The sequence below is a fragment of the Pteropus medius genome, unplaced genomic scaffold (assembly GCF_902729225.1).
Source record: "Pteropus medius unplaced genomic scaffold, Ma_sr-lr_union100, whole genome shotgun sequence".
NCBI lineage: Eukaryota > Metazoa > Chordata > Mammalia > Chiroptera > Pteropodidae > Pteropus > Pteropus medius.
In genome coordinates this window covers 13,071,716-13,090,629 of record NW_024354503.1, presented here as the reverse complement: position 1 = coordinate 13,090,629, position 18,914 = coordinate 13,071,716, and the positions used below count along the sequence as shown (strand labels likewise).

At 44.9% G+C, this 18,914-nt stretch overlaps 1 protein-coding gene across 2 annotated transcripts in view; it reads right to left on the bottom strand.

Moving 5' to 3' along the window:
- Window positions 1–18,914, bottom strand: part of CLIC5 (chloride intracellular channel 5) — a 153,490-nt gene that overhangs the window by 26,438 nt on the left and 108,138 nt on the right. For both annotated transcript variants that reach the window (XM_039854078.1, XM_039854079.1), the window contains exons 3-4: window positions 15,940–16,065; window positions 8,461–8,567 (exon numbers count right to left, since the gene is read on the bottom strand). In XM_039854078.1, the coding sequence (XP_039710012.1) occupies window positions 8,461–8,567; window positions 15,940–16,065 (233 nt within the window). The remainder of the gene's footprint in view (window positions 1–8,460; window positions 8,568–15,939; window positions 16,066–18,914) is intronic.

Here is an 18,914-nt window from a genome sequence, read left to right as displayed (position 1 = left end):
ACAGGAATAAGCTGGTGTGGACACAAACCACTGAAAACATGGCAGAGAAAGAAAGATTGGCAATGCTATAGACAGAATGGCTTTCAATTAGCATCAGCCAGGAGCACGGCACTCTGCAGGGGGTACCTCTTAAAAGAGAGAAAATAGGAGCAATTTTAAGATTTGGGCATGGATGGAGGAAGAAGACAAGGAAGGCACGAAGAATGCAACTGTAGCTGGTTCGCCCCCTGCTGCCTTACACGCCGGCTCTGAGAGATAATGGAGGGAATAGAGAGAGGCAGGATGAGAGTCACTGATATTGTGATAAGAAACACATTGTAATCCTTCAGTCACGCTTCCATCAAGCAGGGATGATCATCCTAATGATGAGATGAGCTTACTGAGGTTTCTAGAATATCCTGAGAGTCTTCTTCAGGATATATGGCCGTGACTATCAATAGTCTCAGAAGAAACCCGAGGAGCACACTGCTTGCTTCCAGGTCCCAAGAAATGATGCTGCAGACGTGAGCCTTGGGGAAGAGGAAATCTAGGCCTTCCTCTGGAACTATGGCTGCTGAGAGAACTTGGTGGCTAATGGCAGCTCATTTGTTCCAGCAAAGGACCTGGGCCCGGAGGCAGAAGGAACTGTGACACACGCCCCTCCCTCCACAGCGGCAGCCAGGTTTGGACTGGGTCCTGGGGGAAGGGGCAACAGAGGGCTAAGCCCCAACCAGGTGCTTTTCATTTGGGGACATGTGTCCCGGATTTTCTGGGACCGTACCAATTTCTTATAATTCGATTATTTTCAATGAAGGCAATTTGTTAGACGTCTGATTTTCAGCTTGGAAAATGTGGCTACTGCATTTATAACTAAGGGAGGGCAACCCAATCCGAATATGAGTCTTGTCCTCTAAACACACAGGACCGCATCTGGCCCACCGTAGGTAGCCAATGAAGGTCGTTAGGATTTAATTTAGGAAATGAGAAGTATTTGATTAGGACAAATATTTTAGGAGGAATGTGTTAGGACATCACAGTGTCTTCTATAAGTGGAAAGAGGTACATCTCTGCAAACATAGCATGGGGACCTGTCATTCATGATTAAAAGAGACAGGCACAGGCCGGCTGCTCTGTCTTGGAAATGATGAAGGGGAACAGGAAAGTTGGAGACATAAGCCAGAGGCTGCAGGGAGGTCTCATGAGTTTTCACGAGAAGACAGGGAGAAAAAGAAGAAAATGGATTTTAGGTATAGAGAGGGCACGAGTGAAGACCAGAGGGTGGTGAGGGGTGCCAAGTTAAAACGGTGCCTACAGGGGAAAGACGAGAGAAGTCCTATCAGCAGGAAGTCGGTAGGCCTGCAGACTGCGGCAAACAGGAAGAGAAGACGCAGAAGGGAAAGGCCTAAGAAAATGAAAATAACAGCTCTTCTGTGACTACAACCGAAGCCCCCAGTCAGGAATATTTGTTATTCTTCTGGGAGATTGGTTTGTTTTTATCTTCTGGGAGAACCAAACTGTAGCTGACCAGGGGTCCCTTTTGGCTATGTCTGCTAGGTTTAGAGCCAAGTTTGTGGTCTGCCATTTGTGTCAAGCATTGAGGCCCCAGGAGCAGCTTTTACTGCTTGAGCTCTCCCTGAGCTGTTTTACGGTTCCCCTCCTCGTTTTTCTTTCTCACCTCCTCCTCGTGTACGTTGCTTTGCTGTGCTTTATGTTTCCCTGTGAGCCACTATCGAGTCTTTCTGGAACAAGTGGAGTATAAATTTTAAAATAGAAAGAAGGCTCATAAGACAGAAGAATAAGAGATGAAAATACGAGAGGGAGCTAGACTCGAAGGACGAAGAGACGAGGGAAATCCAAGGAAATCTCAAAAGACCCAAATCACCCACATTGGGAAAAACACCATTTAGCACTGAAGTATGTGGCACCAGCAGCCTGAGATGTATGTGGGTTTCGATACGTTAAAAAAGAAATATGCAAATGCGGTGAGAAAAAGCCATAAGTCTGATTAAGATATATACGAATTAGATAAAGAGCTTGGGTTTGGGACTTTGTTGACCTCTTAGTAGGGGAAAGAGAGCCCCATGGAAGTGGGCATGTGCATAAAAGCGACAGAAGGAAAATGCGAATGTGAAGGCAGTAGGAGAAATGTTGGATTCTTGTCTTCGTCTACATGCATGTGCACGTCCCCTTTCTCTCCAACCAAAAAGATAGTGGGGAAAAGAGCATAAAGATATGACACTTGTGCCAAAAATGATATGGTGACACTGGGCAGGAATTTTAACTATATCTGCAAGAAATGCGATAGGGCTGGAAGAAATTTAAAAGGGGCTTTAAAAATAGCGAATAAGAAGGGAGGGCTAAAGATGCACATTACATCCATTTCTTAATTGTCTGGAATTGGCAACATGTACAAAAGTGAAATAAACCGGTAGACTTGATAGGACTGAAGTATAAGGAAAAGAGAGATTGCAAAAAATAATGTAAAATATAGTACTTTATGCCCAGCGTAGGGTAAGTAGCTAAAACGAACTTCTCAAAAGCCAAAGGGTTTGGCAGAGATTTTTCGGAGTCTGTTCAAATCGTAGCTTGAGGATAAGAAATACACAATGTAAGATTAATATTCGGAGAGAGAAACCCAGATCCTCTTACAATATGACAGAGAGTGGGGGTGACATGTTTAAGTAGAGTGTAAAAGAAACCCCTCAAGGGAAGGGATAAACTCGAGGAGCCCAAATGATGTCCTATGGCAGAGTGACAAAACCGGTGTGTGGTATGGAGCAAGGAGACGCAGAGCTGCTGAGTCCGGGGGCCGGCTGCCCAGTCTTGGGTTGCCGGGGTCTGTGTGCCACGGTGGCGTCTTAGAGAAATGTGAAAGGCGCAGTGCCAGGAGGCAAGGGTTTTTTAATAGCGATAGTGGCAGAGACAGCGGGGCGGATATTAGAGATGGAGGCCACCAGCGCTGCTGGAGGTGGAAGGCCAGACCGCCGCTGGACTCTGCCACATGGCCGAGCAGTGCGGGCGGAGGCAGGAGGCAGGGTGAGGACAGAGCTGAATACGGTTTATCCAGGCACGTTACCAGATATGCCAAAGGTGGATGGACGAAGCTTGCACCCTCTCGCCATTCGTCTGCTTTGGAATGCTATGGACCTTCAATATTGAACAAAGGACATAACGTCTCCCCGCTAGCCTGAGAAAGGGATGTGCGGGGCCAGAGCAGCGTGTCCTGCAGCCGAATCTAAATACAGCGCTGCTCTCTCCTGTCTCAAAGCCATCCCTTGTCAGGACCAGGGTCACACCCTCCAGGTGGGTTCTTGATCCCGTTCCCTGCACCTCCCCTTCTCAGGGAGAAGGGCCTGCGCTTCCTCGCTCAGCCCTGGCTCCCTCTTGTGGTGCGGAATCTGAGCGATGGGCTGAGGCAGGCAAGAAGGGTCAGAGGACACCAGAGGACACAATAGGTAGTGTCTCCCATGGCCTTCTGTGCAGTGTTTTATACCACAGATCACTTTTTTTTTGCCTTTTCTTTCTTTTCCTTCCTCATCATCACGGTCCCACCCCACTTCCCTGGCCCCTGCCTTCCGCTTTCCTCCTCACTGGCCAGGCCCTCTTGATCTTCCTCCCGACTCCTCCCCCTGCCATCCTGTAAGGTGAGTGATCCTTGCCTGTTGTCTCTAGTGCTAGCCTCTTCTCACTAATGGACATAGTTTTATATAGATATATAACTCCTCAAACTACCCAGAACTCACTGCTGAGGTATAACTGTTTGCCCCTAGACAATAGCTCAGAGCAACAGTTGACATTCAAACACGGGAGGCGGGTACTGTTCCAAGCATACTTATGAGGTACGTACAGTTATTAACCCATTTTATAAATGGGGAAACTGAAGCACAGAGACTTAATGTAACTTGGCCAATGTCAGAAGGCCAACAAGAGGCCAATCTGGTCAGAACCGAGACAGTCGGCTTCAGTCTGCCCATTAAACCACCACGCAGTTGCCTGACTGAGCCACGGGATACTCAGCATGTCCAGAACAAGTCCTGTTTTGCTGCCACACCGGGGGTGGTGGTGGTGGGGTCCCAGGTGACAAGCAAGTGAGCCCACGTAGCATATTACTAAATGTGTGGTCTCGAAACTTTGCCGTGAGAAAATCCCGGCTACGTTTAAGTAAAGTGAGAAGCAAGTTTGAAAAGGGGATGTGGAGGGCGTAGAGGTGAATCCAGTCACAGCAGACAGAGGGGATCCAGCTCGGGCAGAGACAGGGGGAGGCAGTGCAGAGACAGACAGTAGAACAGCCAGGACCTCAGGGTCCAGCACAGCAGTGCTGAGCTGTAACAGCTAGCATCAGGCCCCTGACCCAGGAAAAAGCACCAGGAAAATGGGAAACGAAGTTGAACAAGTAGGAAGGAGACTAAACGGGCAGGATGTTTGGAAGTGCAGGTTGGGGAGAGGGGGGATGTAAAAGCAGTTCCTGATGCCAATACTTGTGTTTGTCTCACTTTTACAATAATCACAACAATCAAAGTTAGCACTTAATGAGCACTTACTATGTGTCGGGCACTGTGCTAAAGGGCTTAAAAGCATCGACTGATCAGATGAATGAATCTGCATTACAAACCTTGAATAAGCTATGAATTGACTTACGTAGCAGATGAAGAAATGGGAGGTATTATTAAGTATATCTTACCGATGCTAAAGTAGAGGCTCAGAGTGAATAAGTCTCTTGGGCAAAGCTGTACAACTAGGAGTGGCAGATGTGGAATTCAAGCCAAGCCAGTAACTGCCTGTGTACATGTTTCACTGCCCCCAGTTAGTTCATCATGGACAATGACTTTGTCTCATTTGTCTTGACATCTCTAGAACCTAGCACCGTACCTGGCACACAAGAAAGGCCCTAATTTAAACATCAGCTCAGATTTGTAGCCACTCTGTGTTTGCTGAGTAGATAAAGGGATGACTGAATGTACACAGTAATGGACAACTTTCTCGTGTGATCGCGATGGACACCCTCCCAGGATGGGATCTGGTTCTGGTAGCTGGGGACTTTTGCGGTTTTGTGGAACAGCAGGGAATGGCGATTCATGTGGCTGCCATAGGAGTGGAGAGATGATGCATCACGCAGAACCACATCCCTGTGCTGGGTTTTGTCATGCTCTGAGTTTGAGAGGGCAGGAAAGGACCACAGCCACAGCCAGTGTATGCATGGGGGCTGGGGACATTAGGTGTAGAAGGAAGGAGGGCTCCACTCAAAAGAAAAAAATATTAAAAACACAAAAGAGACAATCTGCAGAAAGGACATTGCAGAAATAGATGCAGAGCTGAAGATTCAGAGGGACAAATAGGGGAAAAGTGCAGGAAGGCATGCCAAAGGAAGCCAGGGGTGTAATGCCGATGCCTTTGCGGAGAACTGTGAGAGGCCTCCCCCCATTTCCACTACAGAGCTAAAGCAGGGCAGAGATGAGGTGCAGACAGTCTCTCCGGAAAGTGGAGAAGTGGCTATGTGGGGTGGGGCCGTGGTCCTGCTCTCTGCAGGAGAACTTTTGAACCTAGTTGACTATAAATGGGGATTATGGAATCAGGGGAAGGAAAAGTGAAGGGGAAGCGTGGGGAGTGGGCAAGCTATAGTTACAACGGTTACAATGAAGGAAGAATTTGGGGTGTCTTGTTAGAAAGCAGGACAGGAGAAGCCCCAAGGACTGTGATCTGGGGGATTGGCTCTGGGAAAGCAGAAATGTGGGAGCTTCAAAATGTACAAATGAGTTAGAGGGAGAAGGAGTCAAAAGGGTAAAACCCAGCACAGAGGAGAAAACAGGGTGAAATAGAAGAAACAGAAACAATAAAAGTTGGAGAGCGCTGTTGAGTTTATAAGAAATTGATACGTGATGTTCAGTGGAAACTGTAGCTTTGGCTTTGGGGATAGAATGTAAGTACGGGTAATATGTAAATACAGTTTATAACTTGAAAAGTCTGGAAGACTCAGATGAGATAAACTTTCTGAGGGTGCTCTGAGAAGTATGAAGGAAGATATTTGTGGCTGAGAGGAAAAGACGCTGGATATGGAATCTGAAAACTAGAAGTGAGAGCCAGCTCTGCGGGAACTGCGGGGAGGCAAGGACAAGTCTTGGTCTTCTCATTTGCCTCTGAGTCCTCAGCCAGGATGGTGGCAGTAACCATCCTTCTGTATGCTGGCTGTGAGGGGCTGCATTCATTTCCCAGGGCTGCCACAACAAAGTACCACGAACTAGATGGCTTAAAACCACAGAAATCTATTCTCTCACAGTTTTAGAGGCCAGAAGGCCAAAGTCAAGGCATGAGCAGGGTCATGCTCCCTCCCCAGGCTCCGGAGGGGAAGGCTTTCTCACCTCTTTCAGCTTCTGGTAGCCCCAAGGGGTCCTCAGCTGCAGCACCCCAGCCTCAGTTCTGTCTTCTCATGACCTCCTCTCTTACGTCTCTGCGTCTTCGCCTCTTCTTATAAGGACACCAGTCATTGGATTTAGGGACCACACTAAATCCTCATCGTGAGACCCTTAACTAATTACATATGTATAGATCCTATTTCCAATAAGGCCACATTCTGAGGTCCTGGGCGGTGTGGATTTGTGGGGACACTACCAGAGTCCAAATGCAAGAAAGCCAGGGCACTGCACATTTAAAAAATATTTTTCTCACCCTTCTTCTGGTCCCTAAAAGGCCACTTTCTCTCTCTCTCTTTTTTTCTTTTTCTTTTTCTTCCTTTCTTTCTTTTTTTTTTTCCAAAAGAATAATTTATTCTAATATCTTCATGTTATTTTTATAGGTAAAGAACTTGAGGCTTAGATCGGTTAATGACTTGTCAGAGTGTATACAGAAAGTTAATGGCAGAACTAAACCTAACACCCAAGTCTATCATCCATTTGCTCATTCTTTCAACAAAGTTTGATTTTAGTTTTCAATGCATTGCCAGAACTCAAACTAGGAAAGGCCACTCTCCTTATAGTGCCTCCTCACACACCTTGAATGGCTGCCATTGCTCCCAGGATAAAATCCAGCTTCCCGGGCTGGCACTGCAGGCTCTGGTCACTTCCCCCAGTCCCAGTTATGGGCCTTTTCCCACCCTCCCCACATCCACACGGCGTTTCCAGCCAGCTGACTCCCCTTTAACCTTTATGACCCAGTTGAAACTCCTTCGAGCAATTTTCTCAAAGGCAATGAAGATAAATTCTTCCTGTTCTGAACACCTTCAGCAGATGCTGTTTTACCCTTTCACGTGGTAGTCAATCAGGCCTTTAGACTCTCTTGATTAAACCATCATTCATCTCTTGTTATTCGATGTTTTTGCGAATGTCAGCCTTTTCCTCTGCATCGGCCAGGCCTCAAAAAATGGGAGTGTCTTTCTAGTTCTTTTTCTAGAACCTAGTTCTGTGTCTGGCACAATCCACGTCCTCAGTAACTGTTACTAAATTATTTACTTCCAATTGCACCAGCTCTGTGCGCCTCCAAGTTTATTCTCTTTCATCTCATGCATGGCTACTTTTCCTGGTCACCTTTGGTCTAAAGAGATGCCTTTCTCCTCTGACCTGGAGCATCTAGCAAATACCACCTTGTTCTGGTCCATTGTGTGTTTATCGGATTGTCCGAATTCGTTCATTCATTCAATCATTCATTCACAAAGATTCGTGAAGAGCTTACTCTGTTTGGCTCTGTGCTGGGCTCTAGGCTGCAGCCTGTAAGGCCGTCTCATTCAGAGGGCAAGCAAACTTTCTCGTCGTTCTTTCTTTTCTTCACTAGGGCCTAACAGTTCTCCAAGTATTCTTGAAGACCTGTTGCTCAATTTGATGGTTCTATTCAAATTGCTTTAGCTAATTCTTAAAGGACAATGCCAAAGGAGGGGCTGAAGATGCTGTGAGCTTAAATGAGGTACTCGAAGCCCTCTGAGAAAGCATCACAAGAGAACCAAGTCCTGAGCTCTGAAGCCAAAGTCAGATGGAGAAAGAGCCAGGCTTTGAGAAATGGCTTCCCTAGCACCCTCTGTACTTGAAGTAGGGAGAATGCAGAGGGCCAGGCCCCTCATCAGCATTCACCACTGTGATGACTACACTGTCCCACCATGACTGCTGGATAACCCCCTTAGACGTCTTTTGGGGAACAAAAGGAAGCTGGAATGTGTTGTTCCCATCAGGATTTCCTGAGAAGACAGGCAGGGTCATGAATTTGGGACATGGGGACTGTAGTGTGTGGAGGTGGAAACTTTCTGTGCAGGGCATCATGCCGTGCACTAAGGTGGGCTCAGAATACACACTGCATTCATCTTTCCCTCCCACCGGCCTTTTCTCTTGCACTAGCCAAAAAAAGCAGGATCTAGATCCCCCTGCCCTGTGTCAAGAGGGATGTGAGGTAGGCACATAACAAGCAGCATTGCTCTCAGGTGCTTCTCTGACCTCAGTGTCCGAGATGCCCTCAGCAGGAGACAGGACTTCCAGGGGGTCTTGGTGGCAGGGAGTCACTCACCAGCATTGTTTTGCTGTTTCGTGTTTTTGATGTAGGCGGAGAACTTGGAGAAGATGTCGATGCCTGCTGTGTTGGATCCCCGGTGTTTCGCAGCCAGTCTGGGGTACCTGGGATGGAAGACACAGTGTAAGATCAGTGAGAACTGGAGTTCCTTTAAGGAACATCTGTTCCCATCAAGACAAGCAACACTCCTGTTTCTAGCTAGATCTACAACTCTTTTGGGGTTTTCACACTCATCCTATAGAGAAGGTGGCCTCTCAGCCCTAGTTCACCAATAGAGAAAAATAGACAGGTGAGGCAAGGGGAGCTGCCTCGGGGACACAGTCTGTGGGCAAAGGAACCAGAATGCCATTCAGAGGGCCTAGGCTATGTCCGCTTTCTGGAACCACTAACGATGATGCTCCAAAGAAAAGGCCCTAATCAAAATCCTGAACAAGCTTGCCTCTATATCAGGTGGGGTCCCTGACATTTCCCCAACCCACATTCAAATAACTATCCGCTGCTAAGCCTGTGGTTATGTCCTAGCCGTATGGAGCTGATTCTTGGAGCAAGGAGATGCTAGGCACCTTGGCGCTGAGGCCTCGAAATCATTTCTTGAAAGGGAAGATACTGTGATCCTCTTCTGAAAGATCCTTTGCACACTCTTTATTTGTGTGCAGTGATAAGATACAGAAACCACCAGGCTTCATCAACAGGACAAGTATTTTCAATTGTTTTGTTTCCAGGCATAGATATAGATTTGCAATGATCCAGCCCCTCTCCCTTGCACAGTCTTTCATTTTGAAGCCAGAAGAATACAGGGGGCAAACTGGGCTTCGGACTGTTTACCATTGAGACGATAGAACTAGAGAATGAATGACGTAAACTTGCACTGTGGGTATCCATTGCTTTGACCCCACTTGCACCAGCAAAAGGAGCATTTCTAATTTTTTTAAAAAGTATCATTTCACAAACATTTTATATATATAGTCAGGCAGGGGTAGGAAGAGATGAAAGACAATTGCTTAGTTATCATTATTATCAATTATGTGCACTGCACCTTTGTGATCTCTGGGTGAATAGCTATCAACTTGTAAGCTGTTTGTTGCTTTAAAAAGCAAATTTTTTTTCTTATTTAGTGTTTTAAATAATTTGAACCAAAAGGCTTTAAAAATTATTTGTCACTTTTTAATTTTTTTGCTCCTCAACTGGCCCATTATCTAGGACTGTCCGCTCTTGGGTGACTTTAGGCGGCTGTTTAATCTCTGAGGAGTCTTCAGAAAGTCACTGGGTCCAGCCCTCTCCCATCAGGCAGGTACAGAAGACATTACCATCTTCATTTTACAGGGAAAGCAATTGGAGACCAGAAAGGTTAAATGCCTATTTAAGGGCCCACGGATAACAAACAGTGGAGGGACCGTGAGAACCCGGTTTCCCACCAGTGTTCTCCCCACGCCATCACACCACTTCTCTGATATCAGCAAAGGCTACCTTGTATCGAATGCCTACTACGTTCCAGGCACTCTCCTAACCCCTTTACATGTATCCATCATAGACGCCTCACAATTCTATTGGTACTGTTGTTAGCCTCATGAAAAAAACGAGGCATAAAGTTAAGCGATTTGTCTAAGGCCACGTGACTAGGTAGCAGAGCCAGGCTTCCGACCGAGGCAGTTTCACTTTGGAAGCCCAGCTCTTAAGCTCCATGTCCCGTGGCCTCTCATCGATTCTGCTGTTTTACCCTCAAAGACCCAAAACCCTTGCTGGATGAAGCTTGGCTGAGCACCATGGATGAACTCTCTCTATCCACCAGGAGGGGGCGCTCCGCACAGGTTCATCACACATCTTCCTGCACATACTGAGAATTACCAAATTCATCTGCTCTGACTGGAGGACAAAGCAAGGTTGCGTGCAAATGCTAGGTAATCTTCCAAGACTTGGGAATTTAGGATCATCCTTCCCTATTTTGGCCTTCTCATATGGAATCTGGCATGCTCTTATACTTGATCACTTTAATTATTATTAACATATATCAAGTGTCCTTTGTTTTGTAAAGGTAATAATGTAAAGAGAGAAGGGCCTAGAAAACGCATTTTTATTTTTTTTCTTCTTTATACCATCATTAGATCAGACTTCCAATAATCTGACCATTTCTTCATGAGCAGTGTGAGCCAAACATGAGTGAGTACCAGATCCAGGATGGATGACAAAGGGTTGTGTGTTGATGCAGACCATGGCAGCGCCATCCTGTTTTCTAAGCACTGACTTATTTTTTATTGTATAGATTAATGTCCCATTTGCAGTTTATCCTTGTGAGAAGCACGTCTTCAAATATTTATCTCACAGATTTTGGTAACTAGATTTGGGAAAGTTGCTGTACAGGATGTTAAGTGCATTTATTTTAGCTCCATGTTTATGCTATATTTTAAATATGCAATAAGTGGGCTACAGAGAACATTCTCTTTCTCCAAAAGGCTAGCAGATAGTGTTGCATTCACAGAAACATCGTTGAAATAACACTGTGATGCAGTCTGGTGACAGACAAGGAAATCGTGAATTTCTCTAACTTGGATGTTAGCGATCTATGGCCCGTGGGCCAAATACAGCCCAACATCCATTTAGGTACCTCTCAGGAGCTACGAATAGTTTTAAGACTTTTAAAAGATTGAAACAAAATCAAAAGAAGGATATTATCTTGTGCTATGTGAAAGCAATATGAAATCCAAATTTCAGTATTCATAAATAAGATTTTATTGGAACACGGCCATGCCCATTCTCTTACATATCCTCTATGGCTGCTTTCACTCTACAAAAGCGGAGCTGAGACAGAGACTATATTGCCCACAAAACCAAACATACTTACTATCTGGCTCTTTACAGAAAAGTTTGTTGATCTCAGCTCTAACTAATGAAAATTTCTCTCCACTCTGATTTTAAGAGATCTTATTCCAAATGCATTCATCTTAGACATGCGCTTAAGCTTCATTCTGAGAAGTAAAATAGTTTGCCCTTCATCAAAAACAATATTTTTTTGTAAATGGTAACAATGTGTGTGTGTGTGTGTGTGTGTGTGTGTGATTGCAAATGGAAGTGGTCTAACTGGCTTAGAGTCCCAACTGACTTCTCATTGACTAGCCATAGATCACCATGTCATTGAACAAAAGGACTCCATGAAATTAAATCAACATGAGGTAAGGACCTACCAGTGGCCAGGCATGTCCCTGGAGTTGGGGATATACTGGAGAAAAAGAGAGTCTGTCCTCCTGTCCTCATGGAGTGACCTTTGCTAATACCAGGGGCTCTCCTGGCAGCTTGAGTGTTGACCCTCCTTTTCTAATGAGCTGAAAAGTACAAGGACTGTCCCTTCTTTATTATTCCTGCTTCCTTACTTCAAACTCTCACTTGAGAAGCAGGTTAATGCTTCTGACTCTTCTGATCCTTGACTATGTGCTTGCTTTGTCCTGCCTGCTACTTAAGCAAATGATCCTTGCAGGTGGTGGGGTCTGGCTTATTCATTAAAAGGCATTCATTGGGATCTGTGGTTGTAAGACCTAAGCTCACCAATTGCCGTTATGATTGCGTCTGCAAGACTGGCACAAAAGAGGTGCTGATCTCTTTTTCTAACTTGTCAAGCTGCCATTTAAGGAGTTCTTACTCTATGTCAGTCACTAAACTAAGCAGTATTATCTTCTATGTAGTCCCTCAAGAGCAATATTACGGTCATCATTTTATAGATGTGAGAATTAAAGTTTAGAGAAGTTGTAAGTAATTTACTTGCAGTAGAGACCACTTATGCTCATCAAATATTCATGTGCTTCTCTGCATTTCCCAACTTCTCCCTCAGTTAGGTTGGGGTCACGTGACTAGATTATGGCCAATAGGATGGGAGTGGAAGTGATACAATCACTCACAGCCCTGGCCCTTAAAACCATTTTGCATGATCCTCCTTGCTCTTTCCTTGATGAAGGAGCCCTGGAGGAAATGTGTTCCAAGAGCTACGAGTTGGAAGAGGGTCACACTATCCACTCAGTTGTTGCATGAGTGAAAAATAAATACATCCTCTGTTAAACTTCTGAGATTTTGTGGCTAATTTATTACTGCAGTATATATAGCACAACCTAGCGGCATAGATTAAACCTGTCATTCTTACTCCAAAGTCCACACTCTCAGCCACCACGCCATTCTGTCGTTGGTGCTGAGGCTGCTTCTCCACCTCCCAGAGGGTTAGAAGAATAGTCTTGATTTTTACTATCTTGAGATATCTATAAACATTTCTTAAAATAATGAATTCAAAGTGGCTTCTGATTCTGGCAGTGTTCTGAACTCTGTTAATACTCAATACTTGCCTGACTGATTCAATGACATGCCATGTAACCAGACTTTACCAGTTTACCCACTCCTCACTGAATTTTATCATAGCATCTATACACTAGGATTATTTTAAATAACAACCAGCTTTAAAAAAGTCCTTTGCAAAACTCATGGAATTATAGAACTACTGCTGAAAAGCATCTTAGAGACGGTAGTTTCACCTGCCTCCCCCTCCCCCATTTTAGATATGAGGAAATGAGGCGGATCTGAGTGGGAGAGAGGCTTGCCCAATGTCATACGACAAACACTGTAGAAATGTGGCCAGATTAGGTCTTCTGACTTTCAGTTCTAAATCCTATTAACTCTGGCCATTCCATGGAGATGAAAGGTAAAGGGCCAGCATCAACACTAACACCAATGCTTCCCTGTCGATCATTAATCAGGTCCATCTAAGCAAAGGGATAGATGGAAGTTAGGCTCATGTAGAAACTACTTGAGACTCCCTAGATTCCTCATTTTGACATCAATGTTTTGTGGGACCAAATGTGATTAAAAAAAAATGTTGGAGTGTTCGTATGTGGTTTTTTCCTTTAAAAAATAAAGCCAAGGGGAAAAAGGCTCCCACAATTTCTTGGCTCTCTGGCAGCTTTTACAAACAGCGGTGTGATGAGAAACACATGGCTGACCAGAGCTCGCTGAACAGTTATGGGGTTTTTTGCTGCCCCCTAGAGAACCAGAAGCTCAGGCTACACTCCTCCAGGGATCTCAGGGCTCAAGCCACCCAACCTTCCATCATGAGTCAGCTGGAAGCCAGCAGAAGCTGGTGGCTTGTTGTGGGCAGAACAGTGAGATTCTCTCTGTGGGACTCAGAAGCTAGCTTGATGACATTTACCGGGAGGTAGTTATGGTACCTGCCCCAGTCTGACCCATATGTAGGTATCTAAGGGACACTCCTGTGTGCTCTGGAATTGTGGGTGGTCTCCTCACTTGGGCCTCAGCCTTGGCAGCCTCCCAAAGTTGTGCATTTCAACAGGTCCAAGGTCTGCTACCTGGGTGTGGTGGACTGTCAGGTCACTGACATGGCAGGACTGAACTTAGTAAAACTTCGTACACAAAACTGCAGTCCAGAAAAGGCCCCAGATCAGAGGAAGCAGAGCTCAGGACAGGTAATGTGGGTAGACGGAGAGGAGAGAAGAAAGCATCTGCATCCAACGCTGCTTAGCTTTATTTGGAAACTTCTCAGAATCTGATGAAATTATAATGAATATGATGATGACCCTCTTCTGGAATAATGTACCTGCACCTGTGGGGCATGCAATTCTGGGGGTCTCATGGATCCCCTTGGTCCCATTGTGGATGTAGACTGGAGAATTCCGAGTCAGAGAAACAGCCGGGAAAGGCACAGCTGTGCTGAAGGTGGAAGGAGCCCGGCTAAGGTGGGCATGAAGAATCTGAGAGCAAAAAGGGTTCTGGGGTCATCCTTTCACAGAGGAAGGAACTGAGGCTGAGAGCAGAGAAAAAATTGGTTCAAGGCATCATAGCACATCACTGGAAATACTAGGAGTGGACCCGAGGCCTCTGGGCTCAGCCCGGCCCCTGCATGTCCCTATCCACTGGCTAGCCAAAGGACCACAAGGGACATCATGTTCCTCACTGCTTCAGTTTTCCATTATTTCTGAAAAAAAAAAACAAAACAAAAAAAACCACACAAAACAAAAACACAAACAAACAAAAAAACAAACAAAAATAGTGCCAACAAGGAGGTCAAGTCCCAAAGGAGAAGGATAGAGCCTGAGCCACCTCGGGCCTTTCAGCAAAGTGGCTGGTGTCCTATTCAGAGATGTGTATGGCTGAGCTGGGTGTTTATTTAATGTACTTATTTGTAGTCTACATTCAGCTGCTTCCATTGAGCTTGAGGCAGCTTCTTACAATTAGTGTAAAAATTAATTGTCCTCATATAGGTGACAAAGATTATTTGCTCAAGTCCTATCAGAGCAGGACTGGAAGTTTTAACTTAACAATGATTTTCTACATGTGTAATCTTAGGCAAGTTACTCATTCTCTCCATGCCTCAATTTCCCCAACTATAGAATGAGTCTCTCCTATTTCCTGGGGTACACAAAGTGAAGGCGATATGCAAGTGTTGATAAATAAATAAAACTTTAAAGTAAACGCACGATGGTGGTTTTCAGTAAAGTCCCACTTATTTTACCTGCTACGTATGTCCTGAATCCTTCTTACCCTTTCTCCCAATTTCACTGTCACTGCCTTTGCTCAACACTCCTGTCTGTCTTGCCTGGACTGCCACTGATTGGCCCCTCCTAACTGAATTCTCCGCCTCCAGCTCTCTCATCCATGTCCTCCCCATCTTCCTCCACCCTGCAAAGTAAGACTGAAAACTGACTCTCCAGCACTTTTGCTTAGAACTTTTCTGCAGCTACCCTACAGGATAAAGTCCATTCATGCCTTATTCTATGTGATATTGCTTTTTTTTTTTTTTTAACTTTTGTGATTGTTTTAATCCACGATTATAATACAGTATAATGAACAAGTCTAGCTTCCAGTTGCTTTCGGAATTCATCTGCCCTCTCTTTATTCCTATTTTCCACTAGGAGCAGCATTTACTTGACAGAAACCAACAGCCCTCTGGTCCCTCCCTCCCCTGTGCTCATTTTCAGAAGAGGAGCTGTTTTCAATCAGTTTCTTTATGCTTAATTATGAGCTCAGATTAGACGTGGTCAGATTTACGACTCTTATTCATACCTTGGTGTGGCTTTAAGTCATGGGGTTACCTCTCTCCTGGCTTATTTTCCTTTCATCAGCCTTACCACTCTTGTTCTGAAATGAGGAGACTTTGCCCTCACTTGGGGGGTCTTCCAGACCCTCCTTTGGGGGTCTTCCAGGCCAAATGAACTGGAGAGACAACTTCTTCAGGGTGGGTGGAGGGGTGGTAACCTTTCCAAAGCTTCTAAAGTCGCTCTGTTTAGGAGGGAGCCATCTGCCCCACGTCACAGGGGAAAGAACGGCAGCCAGGGGCATCTGAGACTCTTTTTTTGAAAAGAGGTATCCTATGCTCGTAATCAGTGAGGCTCCTTTGGAAATCTGCCACCTCAAACTTAACGCTGTGCTGTTTTGGTTCCAGCATGGACCCCTCCCTGTAGTTAGCTCTGGAAATAAGCAGCTCATTACTTTTCAGGGGTCAAAGTCTCCTCCAGGAACTCCTCGATCTTGTTGACATCTGTCTTCACATCCCCGTTGAAGGTCAGGAAGGGCGGATGGGTGCCAGGGGCTAGGTTGTGCAGGTCGGCTGGCTTTCTGTAAAGAGAGCAAGATTCAGGTGGTAGCTTACACCGGGGCGCTTCATGTTTAGGGAAACTTGGGACTTACTGTAAATTAGACTCCCTGAGCTGTCCAATATGCCTGTCAGCAAAACCAGCCTTATGGTGTGGGGCGTAGGGTAGGGGCGAGGTTCTGAAGGGATGTGGTATGACACAGGAAGTCCGTCTGGTGGAAATCAGCGAGAGAGTAGTAAGGCAAGAGGAGGAGCCTAGAACTATTAAAAAAACGGAGAGTAATGACAGGTTGACTATCTAAATTAGTGCCAAGTTTTCAATAGCCAGGGCAGAGGTCGGGCTTTGCTTTCAAAAGTTCCTTCACCGACTAGCTTAACAAAAATGCACTATACAGAATTCCAAATTTTAAATATTAATGGATTCAACCATCACGCTTTTATACTAAGGGATATCTTCTGTGTCGTTAAGGGTATATGCAACAGGAAGGAAAGGGACCTTGTATGTGACACGGGGCCCTGTTCATGCCCACTCGTGTGCCTCTGTGCTTCCACCAGCGGGTCAGAATGCAAGAGCAAGGATGGAGCAAAGTGAGAGGAAGAGGCGTTGGCAGACTGGGGGAAACGGGGAGGGAAAGGGTCACGCTGAGAAAAGAGAAAGAGAAGGAATAACGATGGAGACTTCTGTGAACAGAGCTGAAACACCAGATTCACCCCGAATGCTCTCTCTGAGAATACAGCACTTCTCGTAGGAGTCAGGAGTGGAAAACATTAGATGCAGGAATGGAAAAAAGTAAACAGCGTGAGAAGGGGAGTCTATAATGGAGCAAATTCCTGCAGTAATCAGTTCGGGAGGGGAAGAGAAGAATTTCAATTACAGTGCTACTCCCATATCATTCCCCAAACACACATACTATCCAGCTGCATTGTGTGGCACTTGGAACTCCTTAGACAATTGAGACTGAAAGTACTTTTAAAATCTAATTTACTTAGTCCCTTTGTTTACTTTGTGGGTGTCCCTCATTTTAGACAATGAAAGGACATTCTTTACCTTCTCCTGTGTTTCAGAGCTGACACGAGGCAGCGGTCCTTGGGTTCTCAGCTGGGAGGAGAAATCTATACTGATTTTATCTTTCAGCAATTACCTCTCTGTGGCTTAACGATACAGAAATTATTATTTTTTTTCTCTGACTTGAGAGAACAATGGCCTCTGGAGTCTGGCACCCTTGGGAAGTACTGCCCACAGCTGATGAAGCTCTGCTGGACATCGTCATGGGATGCTGGTCAGTTGTAGCCTTCCCTCTTCGTTAGCCCTCTTCAGCATTTACAGTTGACATTATACACTTAGTATTTAACTACATTTTGCCAAGTCAAACTTGTGAATTATTTAATGTGTATTTAATGTGTATTCCCTGACCGATTGCCAGCTCCATAAGGGCAGGCATGATGCTAAGAATAGCCAATATGTGTGGAGCTCTTGCTGTGAGCCAGGCCTAGTACTGTATGCAAATGCTTCACATGGCCTCCCTACCAACTCCTCATAATGATCTTATAAAGAAGGTACAACATTGTACAGATGAGACTGAGGCTCAGAAAGGTGAAGTAACTGTTCAAGGTCACGCAGCCAATAAATGGTGGTGCCAAGATAAGAAATCAATTTTCTTAGACATTGTTAAATTTCGTTATAAAAAAAATTCCTTAACTTTTTAATATATATATATATATATAAAAGAGTTATATAACTATATATATATAACTCTTTTATATATATATATATATATATTCATTCTTTCTCTTTCTCTTCTTTTCTTCTTCCTTTCTTTTTTTCCTTTTTTTTTTTTTTTTTTAACAGTAAGAAAGTTTCCTTATCTAGAAACTGAAGTTGTATTTGGCTGTCCTACCACAGAGGGTGTTAAGAGCTACATAAGCATCTGAGGAATGCTGGGGTGGCTCCCTCTACCATTCTGAGCTCTGGGAAACTTACGAGTCCATTTTCGTTGATGATAATCCAAAGACCTACTCTCTTTAGTTGTCACAGATAATAATTTCACAGCAGATGTGTTTTCATTTATTTAACGGATAATAGCTGGAGGCCTGAATGAATCAGCTGCTATGATGGATAGAAGGAAACTTAAAACATGATACCAGCCCCTCCTTGAGGGACTTAAAGGTCTCATGCAGAAGATTTCATAACTGATGTGTTCTGAAGATCATCGTATTTGAGCCAAAAACAAAAACCAAAAAAACCCCAAACTGGACTTTTAGAAGCAGCTCCTCCAATTTTAAATGGCCTCTTAGGCAAGTCATTTAAATGTGTCTGTCTTAGTTTCCTTATATAAAATGAAGAAGTCATATGTTCTGTGATTTTTTTTTTTTTAATGGGAAAGCCCTCACCAGTTGCAAAGTGTTGGAATTGTAGATTCCATAACTTGGTGAAATACTAAATGATGATGCCAGGCAACATGCACAATAGGTGCTGGGTGAGTCTGGAGGGGCTTTGGAGCGATGGATGGATCTGAGAGTGGAGGGGTGGGAGCGGGCAGCTTCCTAGGGGAGGGGGCTGAAGCTGCACCGGGAGCTGGCACAATCTGTCCATTCGGGAAGGTGGGGACAGCCTCTATGAAACCAAAGGCTGGAGGCTAAAGGAACAAGGGCAGCAGAAGGTAGTCCAACCTGACAGAGGCCTATTAGTCATGGAGAAGTGTTGGGAGAGAATGCTGGGAAGAACCAAGGAAAAGACAGACAAAGGAAGACTGTGGATAAAGTTATTCCATAGGCGGTGGGAAGTATCAGGAGGTGTTCTGAGCAAGGGGAGGCACATAATGAAAGGATCATTTTAGGAAGAATAACCTTATGAGAATATAAAGGATAAGAG